This window comes from Etheostoma spectabile, chromosome 11 (genome assembly GCF_008692095.1).
Source record: "Etheostoma spectabile isolate EspeVRDwgs_2016 chromosome 11, UIUC_Espe_1.0, whole genome shotgun sequence".
Lineage (NCBI taxonomy): Eukaryota > Metazoa > Chordata > Actinopteri > Perciformes > Percidae > Etheostoma > Etheostoma spectabile.
The window spans coordinates 7,544,762-7,562,378 of record NC_045743.1 but is presented as its reverse complement, the minus strand read 5'-3'; the positions used below and the strand labels follow the sequence as shown (position 1 = coordinate 7,562,378).

Genomic DNA, 17,617 nt, shown 5'->3' with positions numbered 1-17,617 from the left:
TTAGACTGTACCTATATGTTATCTCTTAACATATACCTATGCTCTCAGTTTCTGCAAGATTCGAAAAGATTGAGATTTCTCTTGGCAGAGCTCCCAGAAGACTTTGGAGGCTGCGCAGTAACGCTCAGCTATCACCGGAAAAGTGCTTCTAATATCCTTCACTGGTCTCCGTCCAGAGCAACTGGATCTGTTGCCCCATTTCTTTAACTGTCTACGCGCTTTTACATGGTACAGGAACCATTCACCATTCACATACTGTGACTGAGGCTGTCGTACAAGGTATCACCTGCTCATCAGATAAACATTTAACACACATTTACACACCGATGGCGCAGCATTAGGGGCAACTCAGGGGTTCAGTGTCTTGCCAAAGGACACTTTGACATGGGACTACAGGGCCAGGGATAAAACTACCAACCTTTCGATTAGCAGGTGACGACTCTTACACTGAGCCACAGCCGCCAACTTCATGGGTTCTCAAGTTGTGTGTGAGGCGATGGATATGATCTTAATGGCTTAAGTGTAAAAAAGAAGAAAACTGCTGAATTAGTTATTCATTTCTTGTTCTTAAAATAATTTCTCGTCCAGACTGTGTCCAATTCAAGTCAAGACACCAATACTGTGCAACTGTGCGCCGGTTACCTGTGCGCCTCATATAAAAATGCAATTTCAGATATCTACAGATATTATTATTATTTCAGATTTTAACCTAAAGTACAATCATAACCAAGTGAGCCTAGTTTCTGTGCCTAAAGCTAGCTAAACTGCGACCGTTTCACAACACTAACAATGTGTTTAAAACGGCAACCTACATTCTCTGGTTTAGATATGAGGACAGTAAATGTATTTCCTGCCAACGCTAAAACTGTTTATGAAATAATCCTGTAGGTTAGCCTCGAAATCCAGACCCAAATCCAAAAGATTAAGGTGAGCAAATTCAAATTGGGCTCTTGCAAGAACTCCGGATTTTCAGGTTACATGTAGGTCGTATTAAAGGGAAATTACCTTTTACATTGTATGGTTTTGAGCAGTGGTCTTTAATGTTTTTAGACCAAGGACCCCTTGGCTGACAGAGAGACAGAGTAGGGATCCCCTACTGCATGTGCTGTATGGCTGGACATGTTTTTTCACAAAAGGCAAATTTACTATTAAAATGGTGGGTTTCTTTTAATGTATCTTTTCAGACATTTTAATATTTGAAAGAAGTAACTTTCAAAACATTGTTTTTTAAACATAATTTGGCAGCCCACTTCCACTAACTCTAACACCCCCAGGGGTGTTGTAGGGTTTATCTCTGGTTTCTATGACTTGTTGGATGAGACACATGGTCAGCATCATCCACACGATTCTTTGAAAAACTCTTTAAAAAAATCTTTGAAAAACACAGATTACTTTATTTACAATCATAACAAAAATAATGATCTGCCTTCAGGGCGTTGTATTGATGGTTTCAAAGAAACAGCAACAATTTAGTCTTTTAGTACAAAGTGGCCATCCACACATTACATAACCCTTCAGGCCGTTCCCTATAGCCTATTCATCCAACTCTTATTCCAGTGTGGAGCCAGCTCTGTCACCTGATGATCACAAGACCGACAGGCTTAATCCTCCTCAGCTCTACAAAAGCAAGAACAGAATTTGGCTTTCTTAATGTGCATGTAACCAACTGGAAAACAACATGATTTGGCTTTAAGAGTTGTTTCCACAGATGTTAAAACTATCACTGCATCTAAACTATCTACGGCTACAAGTTGATGTACTAACTGATTTGTCACCACTGACTGGGGGAAACAAACAGGTGAGATATGATGAATGCTCTGGGTCTTGCTTTTCTGTGTTTGCTCCTCTGGCCTGAAGCTACTGAGGCTCAGTTTCCTCGAGTGTGCTGCACAGTTGAGGGAATCGTGTCCAAGCAGTGCTGCCCCGCTCTGGGCTCAGATGCGGCCAATGTGTGCGGCTCTCTGTCGGGGAGAGGAAGCTGCTCGGCGGTTCGAGTTGACAACAAACCGTGGGGAGGACCGTACAGACTGAGAAATGTTGATGACAGAGAGAGGTGGCCGACCAAATTCTTCAATCAGACTTGCAGATGTACTGGTGAGTCATGTAGGCTACACTTTTAATAAAGTGACTATATGTAACTTTTTCATCTTTCTGTAGCTTTGTCATTTTTCATACAATGGTCTTAAATTACCTATGACAGTAAACGAGACTAACAGTGAAAAGAACGTCATTTTTATATTGTTTTTTGAAAGGCCTCTGCCCGGGTTCAATTTCATAGAATGATTTGCGGCAGGAAGACGGCGCTACAGTTACACATTCTGATGGGTCACAGATTTCTTTGTAACACCGAAAAGACTGTGTGAGCTTATCCGGCCTTTTGAGCCAGGTAAAAGGAAGCAGGAGATTTCTTTATATAGGCCTAATTGTATTTTAGAGGTTTATCTGTATCTGCTGTAGTTATGGCTGATACTGGGGTAGGACCATCACAGAAAAGAAAGAAATTAAACGAAAAGCAACTAAAAGCAAAAAGGGAAAGGGAAAGTGTAACGCTACTTACTCGGTAATATACAGTGGGCAAGCACTGTAAAGAAAAGACCTTTACAGCAGTAGGTGTGGTAAAAACACAACCGCAAAGCGGCTGCTAGAAACAATACAAACTGAAAGTTACATATAGGCACTTTAAATAAAGTCAATTAGATGACTAGTGCTGAACCTGGAACATCATCAACAACATTAATATGTTTTGACACGTTTAGTTTGCTCTCTGTGTTGCAGGTAACTTTGCAGGGTATGACTGTGGTCAGTGTAAATTTGGCTGGACCGGACCAAACTGTGACCAGAAGAAAGCCCCTGTGGTACGGAAGAACATCCATTCCCTGACCCCAGAAGAGCTCCGGGAGTTTCTCGATGTTCTGGACCTTGCTAAGACCACCACCCACCCAGACTATGTCATTGCCACCCAGCACTGGCTGGGACTCCTGGGACCAAATGGAACTGAGCCCCAGTTTGCCAACATCTCCATCTACGACTTCTTTGTCTGGCAACATTACTACTCTGTCCGAGACACTCTTCTGGGTAAATTTTCACACATTAATGGCTGAAAAGTATTGTAACTTGATATTTCATGTGATTTGTTTTCACGTAGTCTGTTTATTAGGAATGTGATATCATAAACACAATTATTAGAAATATAATATAATAACAATAATATATTATAGAAACATCCCCATTTATTTAAATGAGCTCTGGTGATGTATGACGTATTAGGCTGCACAATATATTGTTTTTTTATCGTCATCGCGGTATCAACTGGCACAATAAACACATTGCGAAAGGCTGCGACAATTGCGAAAGACACACAGAGATTTTTTGTGTTAGTTGAAAGAAAATATTAGTAGAAAACTGCACTTTAAAATGTAACTGTCATTCTTTTTTGTGATACCTTTTATGTTTCATTTAAAGTTTAATTTGTACAGAAAAAGAACATTGGAAAGGATTTCCTTTCATTTGGTTTAAATTCTGTTTTAAATTTTAGCAGAATACTGAAAGCAACAGAAAGGCAGAACTGAGTACACTTCAGTATCTGTGTATTCATTGCACGTAATATTGTTATCGCAATATTCAACATTATTGCATATCGTATATTTTCCTTATATTGTGCAGCCTTATGACAGATATTGAGCATATACTGTACACCTTATTCCATTGGGTAATTTGTTAGGTCTATTTAAAATTGTTCCAGACATTTCCAAATAATACGAATAAATATTATGTAGACCTAATCCATACAGTTTTTTTAAACATGCAATTGAGATTTATTCAAATTTACAGTTATAGTTTAACCAAAATAAAAAATAAAAATTAATCCTAAATTAATCCTAATTGATAATACAATCTGGGTTACTATGTTTCTCATCATAATTGAAGTAATCGAATTGTGAACAGCATCAGAAAACAAACATATAGAATTAGATATTAGCAATAAAAAAAACAAATTCACCCTTGTATTGTCTTCACTTTCGGGACCCTCTCGTATCCCTCGGGTCAAATGGACCCGTGACTTATTGGGGTTTTAAAAACAATTCTGAAATAAAATTTTACTTCATAATCTATTAACAAATATTGTCTTTATCTCAAATTAAAACAATTGAGATAGCATACAGTATATGGTTAGGGAACGCAATCAGTCCCTACTAGAACACAATTAAAAATGGAAGCGTGATTCTTGTTTTGTCATGTGTTATAATTCATGTTAGAAATCCACTATGTGATCATTCTTATCTTGGAAAAAACATAAGTGGTGTCAGGAAAACATGTTTATCACATAAAATAAGGTAAGGCCAATGATATTCAGGTAGAAAAAAAAAGTATATTTGTACCATTTTACTTCTTGTAAAAATTTGAAATTGGTCAATTTAACCCAAATACCATACAAGGGTTAAGATGGACAGCAGGTATTGTTTAGATTTTGACTTAATGATATCCATTTTTGTGATATAAATCCAAAGTAATTTGTTTGCTCATACATAGATTGAATAATATTCTTATGTGCACATTACTGCCTTGTGATCACACAGGGCTCATCAAACACTTATACTGTGGTTTCCCTGCAGGTCCCGGTCGGCCGTTCAAAGCTATTGATTTCTCACACAAAGGACCAGCATTCATCACCTGGCACAGGTATCACCTCCTCAGCTTGGAAAGGGAGTTACAGGTATGTGCAATCTTTTGAAAACATGTCACAATCTTTTTTTTGTGTCATGACTGGATTGGATCAGTAACAACACAAGGGTTGATTTCTGATTAAATCTAACAGTTGTGAATATATAAATTGTGTCACTGTTGAGAGACACGTGAATGGATTTAGGATGAAAATATATTATTACAGAAATGTGCTATTTAAGTCGTGGTAAAAGTATTTGGTAAAAGTATTTATTCAGTTACAGGTATTTGGTACTTGTAACTGAGGAGAGTCTGCCCTGAACAGCAGCAGATAAATCCCTCTACGGAGTCTAGACACTGATGGTGCTGACTGATGGTTCTGATGAGGATGATGGAGCTGAATAATCTGCAACAACTGGCGTTGATGGGGCGCATTGCCATTTGTGACAATTTGCAGTGAAATGGTTGCTGACAACCACAGAGAGGAGAACAGATTTAAAAGCTGCGATGCACCGCGTGCATAACTACAGCGCAAATGCACAAAGAATCATGTTGAAAATGAGGCAGGACAGGAAACAGTTTACAATAAAGGGGTGTCACTGCGCTTTTGAATAGATGAGATCAGCTGATGAGAGCTGCACGACAGCAAGGAGTGATCGAACATGGGTGTGATTTAATTGAGATGCATGAGAAGTAAACAAAAGGCCTAAAGCATGCAAAAGTATAGTCTTCCTGACTGAACGTATGCTATAGCTTAATTTTCTCCTTGGAGTGACCAGCTTTTCAATGTAGTATTACCATATGTATAATAATTTCTTTTGTAAGTCATTTTAAATCATAAAGTGGACTAAATATTGGTACATCAGTGTCTGATATCTTGGAGGTCCTTTTTCAGGCCACAACTACATAAACACCCGTAAGTGTTATATTTTTTCATACAGAATTTATCCATCCAGTTTATTAATCAATTCAGCAAATATTTACAAAAAAACATACCAGAGACTCTTGAATTGAATTGTTTGATGTAATCAGTCTGCCCTAAGTAGCAGATAACCTTCCCACAGTACAACAGTTTGAAATGCCACATGCATGTGAATTCTTGTGGAAGATCTTTAAGACAGAGAGAATTGGTCAGAACTTTGAAAAATGAAAGCTAAAGCTTAGGGAGGAGATGTAGAGGAAACTGTAGCTGTGAGACTGGATCAAGTCACAGTTAGCGTGTAGCAATCATGGCTCGCATATTGGCTGCCAAAATTGTTTTATATTGAAATAATACTACTATTCCTTGCAGAGATTGACCAGCAATGAGAACTTCGGGATCCCTTACTGGAACTTTGCCACGGGGCAAAATGAGTGTGATGTGTGTACCGACTCTCTACTGGGAGGCCGAAACCCAGACAACCCATCCCTCGTCAGTGACCAGTCCAGATTCTCCAGATGGGGGGTGGTATGTGACAGGTCAGCACAACATACTGGTGGAAAGTGAAACGGGCTTAATAATTGTTGGTTGGATTATGATGAAATTCACATTGTGAGGCAAATTAATGTACGTTTTTAATATATGTCAGATATTTTTATAAATTTGCAGTTTGGATGAGTACAATCGCCTGGTGACTCTTTGTAATGGCACCCGTGAGGGTTCCATTCAGAGAGGGATAATGGAGAGAGGCAACGTGTCTCTGCCCACCATGACTGACGTCAGAAGCTGTCTGGGAATGAAAGACTTCGACAGTCCTCCGTACTTCACCAACTCCTCCTTTAGTTTCAGGTACAACTCTACATAACAACTCTAAAGTACAACTATTTAGCATAAATAATAATTTCAAATGTGTACTTGGTATTTCTTTTGCAAAACTTTGATTTAACATACTTGTGCTTTGTGACCAACAGAAATGCTCTTGAAGGGTACGAAAAACCAGATGGAGAACTGGATGAAGCGGTCAGTAACCTTCACAACCTCGTCCACTCCATGGTCAATGGAACCAGTGCTTTGTCTCACTCCGCAGCCAACGACCCCATCTTTCTGGTCAGAATTTGATTTCTTTACTCTAAAATGACAAGGTGAAATATTTGCTTTACTTTAAAATGAAGGGGTAATGTTGCTGTTGTTAAAATTACCGTGTTTTTTTTCCCGGTTGTTTCCCTCGCAGGTGCTCCACGCTTTCACTGATGCCATTTTTGACGAGTGGATGAGAAGGTTTGTTCCATCCAATGCCACCTTCCCAGATGAGATGGCCCCCATTGGTCACAACAGGGACTACAACATGGTTCCCTTCTTCCCTCCGATCACCAACGAAGAGATATATGTTACATCTGAGAACCTGGGATATTCCTATGCCATTTCCATGGATGGTGAGCAAGTGTTTAAAGGAATAGTTAAACATTTTAGAAAATACGCTTATTTGCTTTCTTGCCAAGAGTTAGATGAGAAGTTCAAGTTCTGTAGGGTAAACATGAGGCTAGGTTAGCTTAGCTTAGCTTAGCACAAAGACTAGAAACAGGCTCTGTCCGAAGGTAATAAATTCTGCCTACTTGCACCTCTAAAGTTTATTTTTTTAATCTCCTTTGTCTAATCCTTACAACAAAATATCAAACCAGTCATTGACGTCAATTCACAGCTGTGTTTGGCAAGTTACTCGGGAAATGTATTATGTTACTCTTTAGTAATTAATCTAATTTAGTTAGGCTACATTAGGCTACTCGCTATATAACTATATTACTTTTACGCCCACTCCCCGGCAGAACTTCAAAAATTCTGCATTCAGGCTGTTACTGTATGTTACGAAGATTTTCACACATTTACATAACCCTACTGAGTTTTCTGTTGAATTTCACGTAGGCTTACATTATGAGAAGGACCTGGCAACGCAGCTTCCCATTACCACAGTAACTCGCTCTGCCTGCGTGCACAAGGCAAGAGAGGAGAGGGACCCAGCTCTGCTCACAGTGACATTTTGGATGTCATCGATGTTCCCACTCAGATCCAAGCCTTAATAATGAAAATACCTGCAGTTGTTGAAATTATTCCTTTCTCCGTGATCCTTCATTTAGCTTTTTGTCTACCGGCATGACATGTACCTGCCGTGGCCCGCCCGACCTGCCGCGCGCTAAATTACGGCAAGCGTACACGTAACGTCATGTAAGGAAGCCTACCTGGGACAAAAACAAATCATATTCGGGTAACGCAGTGACGCAGCGTTACTTGGATTAGTAGCCTAATATAATACTGATACTATAATATTTTAGCACAGTGACTGAAATGATATACATTCAGTTTTTTTCTGCTGCAAAATGGTTTGTAAATATCTCCACCTGTCTTTCATCTTTACAGATGCAGATGGAGGGCCGGCTGTGTTTGCGCTGGGCTCCACTCTGGGGGGAGTCTTCATCGGTCTCCTGGCGCTTCTCCTTATCTTTGTGCTCTACCTGCGTCAACGGAGAAATAGAGGCTTTGAACCTCTGATAAAAGCAGACTTCACAAATAGAAATTACACAGAGGAAGCCTAGATTTCGCCAGTTGTTCTGAAACACACTTCAATACTTCAACACCTGAGAGAAATGGAGCAGCCAATTACCAATGTTCTGTATGCCCTACTGTGATGCAAGAGGAAAATATGAGTCCTGTGTTTGAACTACACTTGGACTTTTTAGGTTAAATCCAATTTCATTTAAGAAAAATTATGTGAATCATGTAAATTTGATTGGAAATAGTAATAGACACTTCCCAATACCAATCACAATTAATGTATAATTTCATTAATTCTGTGAGCTTACAAGAGCATGACCCCATTTCCATTTTTAAGAACATTTTACAATTTCTTTGTAACAGCCACTACACATAGAAATCTATTGGAATGTTTTTAATAAATATTTATTCTCAAGAACAGTAACAAAACACAAATGCAATTATCTTAATTGCACTGGAAAACAATAAGGCATATTTGCTTAACTAGTTATTCACCTCTCTAAGTTTGAAATTCCAAACACCACCTCATTAGGATTTGACTTCCTAGAGAAATGCATTTATTGTAAAAAAAAAAAATGGACTCAAAGCATTTCATGCCAATTCTATTTTTCAGATAATTTGTCTGACAGACATCCATTTTTTTTTAATTTTATTGCAAAAATATTACCATTAAAAGTTCAATGATACAAAACATAAAAAAGGGCATCCTGTAAAATTAATATTCATAATAAAGAATCCTTTTAAATGATGCATTTGACATATTTTCTCTGTATTTTTGTTCTTGCAATATGGATGCAAACACTGACTTAAATGCAATAAAGAAAAGCTCAACAAATATTCACTGATATACTGCGGAGGAAGGGCATAACACTGGTTAATTCCTTGGATATGTAGGCTTAGCTGGCCTGGTGGTTATGGAGCTGACAGGCTCTTAGAGAACAGTAGACGTACATACAGGTTGGTTTTGTCCGCCCCCCTCAGCAGTGCCAGGCCTCTCACATTCTCTGTAAGTACGCTCTACTGAGGAGCTTCACTGGAGCATTCAGGCCTGTCCGGTCACCACAGATTCTCATTTCACAGGTGACTGTGGTCGGCTTCCAGCCAGTCTGTGCTGCAGACATAACCATTCAAGCTTTACAGATAAATTTAGGGCCCATTTCTTTGCATTTCCAGTAGACACTGTGTGCTGTTTGCTACATCTTCTCTTAATAATTCCCTCACCTTTTAAACAAAGGTGGTAATATATTTGGAGTAATAGCAACACTTAACTTTTTACTACTGCATGACAGTATTTCAGTTTTGTAGCTTTATAAACACCACAATGCATATGGCTATTTTATCCAAACTGTAAAAGCAGTTACAGGATAAGCTTTTTCTATTCAATCACATATGCAAAAGTGGCACCTTTTATATTCCTGTGTATGCAAATCCAGAATTCAGGTGTAATACTTGTAGACTATTCTGAAGATTCAGAAACACATGTTATAGGCCCGATTACTGTAAATGAATATAAAGATTACAGCAGCAGAATACTCCTGTCATGATGGTGATTCTGTATTGAACAGGGGTGCTTTTCATACAGCAATGTCCATTCACACACATTATTTTTAATCACTGTGCCTTTATAAGGCTTTATGATGTTAGCAGAGTATGTTTAAGAACATTATTAGTATATTTTTAAATTGTTGATTTTTAAAAAATGTGTATGAATTGGCTTTGCATGCAGGTCACTGATGCTATAAAGTGGTTAGGTGGAAGCTTAATGGAGACATGAAGGCCTGCTGATAAAAATAATACATGTATTATCAATCAATCAGAATCTATTAGTGAGGATTTTAATTTAGCACTCTGACATTAAATCATTAATTACACACCAGGACATGCACCCTACAACACTACAGAACCAGCATCATTATAGTATTACTGTACATTGGTGGCACCTTCTCTATGGCAATAAATTGCTCCATATAAATCCAGTCCCAGCTGTCTATTCCTAAAGCCAAGCTTGAGAAACCAGTATGATATGAGGATATTTTGCAGATAGTAAATAGGTTGCAAGGCAAATGTGTGTATAAAAAAAACAATCTTATCTCTTTAAACAAAATGTGAGTTTTAGCACAAGGCGAAAGTTGAACAGAGCAGATCCATGACCAACAAATTATATACTTAACCGACAATTTCGCAAAAAGGTCATGGTTGAAATTACTGTAAAACATATGATGAAGCAACATGATTCAGTGGCGGCGTCTGATCTAAAAACAAGCACAGATTTATGATGACTTTGATGAAGATTCAATTGCTTCTCATCATAAATCAATAATTGGCACATGATGTAATGGCTATGAAACAAGGATTCAATTGAAATTGTAGGTGGAAACCATATGTTCCTGAATTTTCTGTCATTATCCTTTGTATTTGTTTCAAAATATAATGGTAAACACATGTTGAACTTATTGTTCCTCTTTCAGATGAATCAAATAACCACAATCTCAACACAAACAATTTTTTGCATTAAAAAAATCAAAACAATCAAAGTGCGTGTTATATTTTTCCACATGGAGACCTACATTAATACCTGCCATTGTGCAAGGAATCTCTGAAACAGAGTTTGTCGGCATCATTGTTAGATGGTGAAGTGATGCCGTAAAATGTCAAGTCTAAGGTTGGCACTGCACGATCTTTGGGAAAGTGGGAAATCATGATTTCATTTTTTCAGAGCAGACTCCTATAGCCTCCAGGCTGGCAGCCTAAATACTGTCTGCTTGACTGTAGCTCCAATCTGCCTGAATACAAAAAACTGCAAAAAAGGAAAAGAAAAAAACCCTGCTATCCATGTTTAGCCAGTTCCTCCAGCATTATCTCCATTGTCGGTGGAGTGCCAGGGCTGAGAAGGCCAGCATGGTTGGCAGGGCTACAGAGGGTGCACGAAGCGGGGCAGAGTCATCCACAGGCCCCCTCCGGTCGGCTTCCACCACCGGGCCTTCGGTGGCAGCACCTACGGTGACCATGTCTGTGGAGCAGACCTCTGTGCAGCCGCTGCCACTGCCTGAGCCGCTGCCTTCATCGCCTTCAACAACATAACAGAACACAAGCCATGAGCACATCACTGACAAACCATAAGTCAACAATTCAAGCTGATTTTTCGTTCCTAAACTGTTGCTTTAAAGCTACAGTGTGCAACATTTTCCACAGTCAAGTCTCTTTCAGCTCTTTGTTTTTATTTATGGCGATTTAACAGAAAAATGCCATATACAGTACAATACCAGTCTGTATCTGCTTATGAGTCGTTGCTCTCTATAAATCTCAATACCACTGTTGAACCAAATCCTAAATCTGTGATGGATGGGCTGTTTTGGTCTGATATTAAATGAAGAAGAATACTGCACACCTAAAACGCTGTCTCCAAATCTTTCCATAACTGTCTTCATCAAGTTTTCACCTACCTTGAAGAAGAATGGACCATTATGTTTTTCTTTTTTTACATACTGCCCATGTTAGTTAATTTGCTTCTTCAGAGCCTCTTTGTGGCTTTCCTGATGCTGATTACCTCCGACTCAAGGTTAGGTATTTCAAAGTAGACAGCTTATCAAGATGAGTGGCAGGTTGAGGCATGAACTTGACCAATGGTCAGACTAAAAATACATATTTCCTGCCCTAAAGCAACACTGAATAACTTTTCCCACTTCTTTCCCTCTACAGGTTGGAAGCAGAATTGTCCCATTATGTCTCATTGGAACTACAGATCCGCTACCCGATCTGGCAAACTTACATAGTGCGGTTATAGCCAGTAGAGAGCCACAAAGCAAATGCAGAAGTGCTGTTCACCCTGTTACGAGTTGATGAACTACTGAAACGATTTGGAAACATTATTTTTACATGTTGTCACATGTGTGTGGATAAGGAAAGTGGCAAGTTGCTTACTTGAGTCTTGAAAGTAGATATCATTGCCATTGTAAGCATTTTTCAACTTGTTGGTCATCACCCTCAGAGCCATGATTTGCTGGCGGATGAAGGTGTCTGGGCGGGTGATGTCCACACCCACCTCGGGGTTATTCAACTGGTTGGTCAGTCCATCCTTTTGAACTTCAGGGAAGTACCTTTAATACATACAATAAAATAAATGTAATGACTTATTTTTGACAAGGAGCTTGTTAAAAGGACAAGGAATCCAGTGAGAGATCATCAGTCAATCAGAAAGAATATTTGTGAAAATAGACAAGCGCATTAAAAACGTATCAAGAGTCTGAGCTCTCTCACGTGCAAATTATTCTCCTACATCAATAAAAACAAAGAGAAGGCTAGAGAAAGGGTGACTGATACACACATATTTTGTTGTTCAAGCCATGGGTCTAATTCTCATACTGCACTCAAGAGTGGCTATTTGAGGTTAAAACAGTTTGGGCAGTATTTTACCTACTGTAAATAGCAGCATCTTCCACAACCAATACCAATATGCAGGGTTGAATGATCAGCTTTAACAGTTATTCAGGTAATTAAAAATATGAATGAATAAAGTCTTTTGATCATACAGTTGATAATATGAATAAAAGTAGCACAAATCTATTAACTGTGATCGCATGCTTGCAAGTATTTGGAGCACAAATACCTTCCTTGAAAAAAAAAAAAAATGAAAACAGATTATCAGGGACACACTATGCCAGCATGAAAAACACAATTCCATAAATAACATTGACAAAAATGCAAAAAGCATTTAAAAAAGCAATTGTGATCAACTACGGTATTAAGTGTTTAAAGAGACCAATTTTTATTTGTTCAGTTGATAAACAAAAGTCAAGGTGTGCCAAGCTCTTGCACAGCCAAGTTTAATTCAGGGAAAGTAAGTAATCTGGTCTTTAATTTTAGGATTAGACTGATTAACATTAGTCAGGCTGAACAGACTTTGGACTTCTAATAACCTTTTGTATCAGCCTGCGTTAGCCCCCAGGCCCTGGTGCACTCACCTGCCCTTGGTGTGTCCATTCCAGCACTCGTCATCACTGGCATTTCCAGCGGTCACCCTGTCCTCCATGCACATCGCCTCAGGCAGATTGGACCAAAATTTCTTTGACAGCTTTAGTTTCTCTTTAATGTCAACCACCTAAGCAAAGACAGGTATTGATATACATGGGAGTAACAAAAAAAACAAACTGAATAAATAAATAAATCCAGTCTGTGTTCCAATATAGCATTTGCAGCTGAAAATTATGCATATGCACAGTACATAATGCAGGAAATATATATAAAAAAAAAACATTAATCAAATGCACAATTGTACACAATTTTTTTAATCAGACATTTATTTCGAGCAAGAAAATAAGAAAGAAATTCAGCAGTATGAATGAGGCATTTTCTTTTAAATGTTGATTACAAACCTAACACTCCCTATTCCTTTATTTAAGCTGTAGCCCCCAAAGCATTACATCACTATTCCTAATTACCACATATCTGTTGCAGAATCATCTGAGAGAAAATGCAGACAGTAAAAGATATCCTTGAAGTGTCTGATGTATACTTTATGAAAGATTGAAGGTATACAAACTTAGCATTTATGTCTTAAAAGAGGTTTAGTCTTTTCAAAAACTCCCCCACACTCAGGATACATCTCATTTGTAAACTAATTTTAAAACTGCCCCAGTGTCACTTATTACCACATCTTATCAAAAGGATTATAAATCCTTGGGATTTAACCCTGAGACATCTTAACTCTCTCTGACTCCGCCAAAATGATTTGGGTTTAATTTTCCCACCGTGTTGACTATCGAATATTTGCATCATGGAAAGTAAGACCATGCAGGCTCGCAGCAATAATTTAATCTTGAATGTCAGACTTAAATGCTATTTTGCATCCCGGCCATGTGACATAGTCAGATATCGTTTTCTGACTTGAGCCTGTTGAACTCCAATCTTTCATCAAACACAGAATTTGACATATTTCACTGAAGCTGAGGGAAAGCCTGATAGCAGCAGGTTGGCCCCATTATCTTTTTCCGACTGACTTGCTGTTGGCTTACGTGAAATTGTAGTGAACCTGAGCAGAACATGAAAGGTGCTGTACTGACTGTGTGACGCTGCTGTAGGCCCCAACTCTGCTTTTGATGTGTTAATCCTGTCACACTGATGCCAAAGCACTTCAGCAGCTCTGATATTGCCCAGAGGGTAAAGGCTGCACTCAATGCAAGAGATTGACTGGCAATGTTTGACTTTACCTCAAACATTAAGTTTAGTTTAACAAGTGAGAGATTCACATTTTTTTTTTTTCTCAGGATCAGGCAAGAACCTGTAAAAAGTGTGAATTGAACTGGGAATGACAAAAATTTGCACCTTCACTAAACATGATACTGCCATGTTTCATGTGACTGAAAGTAGATCAACAGTCCACTTATTTAATAGGCTGAGATGACTAACAATGTTTTAATAATTCTATAATGTGCAGTATTGACACACAAAGCTGTCCTCCGCCATGTATCCATTATATTAGAGTGATTGGATGCTTTCCATTTCAACCAACCACAACACACACATAGCCTTAGCAGTTATATAAAACTCCCTATTAAGATGAAAACTGAAAAAATAAAAGTAAATATTAGTGCTTGATTGATCTAGAATGCCTTAAAATGTGTGATGCTAAAAGCAAAACATGTTTAAAAAGAAGAGGAAAGGATGAGCTTTTTCTCACAATAATAAATATGCCTCTGGGAAAAGTCTGCCTCTCTCTTCATTGGGCATTGCCCATGAATAAATAATATGACTGCAAGAAGCAGCCCTGGCATGCAACCGGCTACAATGCACACTAGATGGCACTATGTCTTTGAGAAATGGGGAGACAGATGAGCAACCAGAAAGAAAATACGGAGAAGATGAGATGTTTACTAATGAAGTTTCTTTCACATTAAACTTCACATTCCCATGGATCTCCATGTGGTCTATAACACAACGACTTGTAATTACCATGGAAACAGTATGAAGTAGAAAGACCAATGAAAGACTTACATACAAACAATCTGCAGTTTAAACATGTTCAATTATCATCCCAGTGGAGAATATTATAGTGCATTTGTTTTCAGTGACATTCTAACAATGACTATTATCATGAAGTGGGATAGCTATTTAAATACCTTATGACATTAAAGTCATTAGTGTGTGATATCTGGTTCTGTAATAAGGGCTGACAAGGCGATTGATAGAAACATTTACTCACTGGATGTGCAAGCCATGGCCATTTACTGTATATAAAAGGGCTCATGAGCTCAAGTAAAATATTAAAACGTTGTCAAGATATTCATCTTAAGGTATTACAAGTGCTGGGGGAAACAAACGTATATATGCAATAACTGTCCAGATGTGTTTTACTGAATGCCGTCTTCCACTGATAGAACAGAATGTTTAAATATTACTATTCTTTTACCTCACACACTAGGGCTGCACAATTAATCGCATTTTTATCAAAATCGCAATATGGACTAGTGCAATATCCAAAATTGCAGGGCGACGCAATATTTGTTAAAGGCAAAATATATGTCAAACCATTCTGAAGGAAGTAATGTTGGGCTCCAGAGACGTCCTGGGCCTAAACATCCTATCCTACAGACTAATGGAAAACATCTTTGTTTAGTGCAGATTCTTGCAAAAATCACACTACATGACTATAGTACATTTTTAGTTGTGTTTCAGTGAAAATGAGAATGATGATCCAAAACATTGATCATTCCCTACAATATCGTGAATCATATTGCAATTGCAACAGAGGTAAAAATAATCGCAATTTGACATTTTCCTCATATCGTGCAGGACCCACACACACACACACACAGACACACACACACACACTCCCCCACTTGTGATTATCATGGTTGAATAAAAATTCATCTCCAAATTTGGTGATTTTAAAATTTTCAGATGAACTGTAGTTTACCTTTATGGTTTGATACAAATTATAAATAAATCACTTATTTCCCCATCTGATGGAAAAATGTAACACTTTACTTTAACTGACTTTAAAGTATTGCAGATTCAATCCTGTTCTAGTTGTCTTTGATTTACAGTACTGTTGTACAGCTAGATATTCCCATTAGGAATTAAAAACATTGCACACGTTGAGAATGTATTTGTAATGTAATTCAGATATTTGTCTCACCTTTGGAAAATACAAGCCCTTGAAAAATAAATTTTAAAGGATAAGTCTGGCATTATTCTATATTCTCCAGTCAGCAAATAAGCAAATAACAAACTTAACACTGATGTATTGTCTCTTTAAATACTTTCGGACTTCCCAACCCCATGTATGGAATTCAACCTCAACCCATTGGTTCCTACTGAAGAAACAAACAAATATATAGTTTCACTGTCAAAAGAAATATTGCTTTTGCTGGGGACTATTTTCAGGACTGGATTAATACACAATTGGTACCCAGGTGAGTATTTACAGCAGAATAGATGCCAGACGAATTTAGCCCCGCCCTCAACATTTGAGGTCGGGAAGTTCGGAATCTGAATATGACAACTTCAGGCTAGGTATATGTGGGATCGACTCAAAATTAAGTACAGTGGCCGTGTTTATGTAAGGAAGAAACTTCTCATAATTGGCTAATTTATGTTTTTAATAGTTAGTGACAACAATGCAGCTCTATGGCACAGACAAATAATGTGATCTATATCAGGCTTTGGCTACAGAGATAATCAAAGGATTAACTCATTGTTGGTTTCTGTCTTTTCTTGTGACTTTGCGAAAACGAGGAGAGATGCATGATTAAGCATCAACTTAATGAGGATAAAATAGTGCAGCAAGGTGTAGTTTTCTCAGCCATCTTTTTTCTCTTTGGCTCTCCATCGTCTACCTGCTTACTGTCACAAACCATTTATTACTCCATGCTGGTTCTCTCTCTCTCTCTCTCTGCCCCCTCGCTATGACTTCTTCTCTCTTTGGGCTTTCTTCCTGTTACCCCAGTCCTAAGTGAAAGTGAAGATTTCATGGCCAGCTGACCCGTGATCTTAGACAAGACTCCTATTTTCTTTTTTTTTTTAAAGCCCCTGGTCTTTCTTTCAACTGTGATGTAACAGTGTGTGCTCAGACGTCCCTGGACTGTATAGCATCTGTCCTCTCCCATCTTTTCTCCTCAAGGACAACAATGGAAATGGGCTGTGGAGCATGATGGCAACGGCTCTTAATTTTTCTGCCACTTAGTACATGATTCATCTTCTAACAAGAATTAATTTAATCGTACATGTAACAAATCAATTATCTGTAATGTTCTTCTCTCTCTGTGTCCCTGCTCTGTTTCTTTAGGAACAGGAAAACAGGATGTTTACTAAACAGCTAATCCTCAAAACAGAAGATTAATTCACCAGGAAACAGCAATAACAAGTAGCCCATAATGTATTACAGGTCACACAGCTTAGCGTGCCATGATCCAGACCTTTTTTGTTTATTTGTTTTTACCACAAACAAAACCCACCCAAACATACTGGATATACAGTACAATGTTTACCTCT

General features: G+C 38.2%; 2 protein-coding genes across 2 annotated transcripts in view; one reads left to right on the top strand and one right to left on the bottom strand.

The window, feature by feature from the left end:
• The first annotated feature begins 1,630 nt into the window (after nt 1-1,630).
• dct (dopachrome tautomerase) lies at nt 1,631-8,876 on the top strand. Its single transcript, XM_032529735.1, has 8 exons — nt 1,631-2,094; nt 2,776-3,075; nt 4,614-4,714; nt 5,954-6,120; nt 6,251-6,430; nt 6,553-6,688; nt 6,813-7,014; nt 7,994-8,876. The coding sequence occupies exons 1-8, from the start codon at nt 1,806-1,808 to the stop codon at nt 8,167-8,169; spliced, it is 1,551 nt and encodes a 516-aa protein (XP_032385626.1). The 5' UTR covers nt 1,631-1,805; the 3' UTR covers nt 8,170-8,876.
• Nucleotides 8,877-9,543: 667 nt separating this feature from the next.
• LOC116698023 (glypican-6) overlaps nt 9,544-17,617 on the bottom strand; it is an 85,296-nt gene continuing 77,222 nt past the window's right edge. Inside the window, exons 7-9 of the mRNA XM_032529734.1 lie at nt 13,090-13,226; nt 12,050-12,225; nt 9,544-11,195 (exon numbers count right to left, since the gene is read on the bottom strand). Of these exons, the coding sequence (XP_032385625.1) occupies nt 10,984-11,195; nt 12,050-12,225; nt 13,090-13,226 (525 nt within the window). The 3' untranslated portion in view covers nt 9,544-10,983. The remainder of the gene's footprint in view (nt 11,196-12,049; nt 12,226-13,089; nt 13,227-17,617) is intronic.

Bases quoted from the DNA above. Each gene is read 5' to 3' on its own strand.
- dct (XM_032529735.1), top strand. From the start codon at position 1,806: ATGATGAATGCTCTGGGTCTTGCTTTTCTGTGTTTGCTCCTCTGGCCT. The intron at 3,076-4,613 runs GTAAATTTTCAC...GTTTCCCTGCAG, and splicing joins TGTCCGAGACACTCTTCTGG to GTCCCGGTCGGCCGTTCAAA. The intron at 6,431-6,552 runs GTACAACTCTAC...TGTGACCAACAG, and splicing joins AACTCCTCCTTTAGTTTCAG to AAATGCTCTTGAAGGGTACG.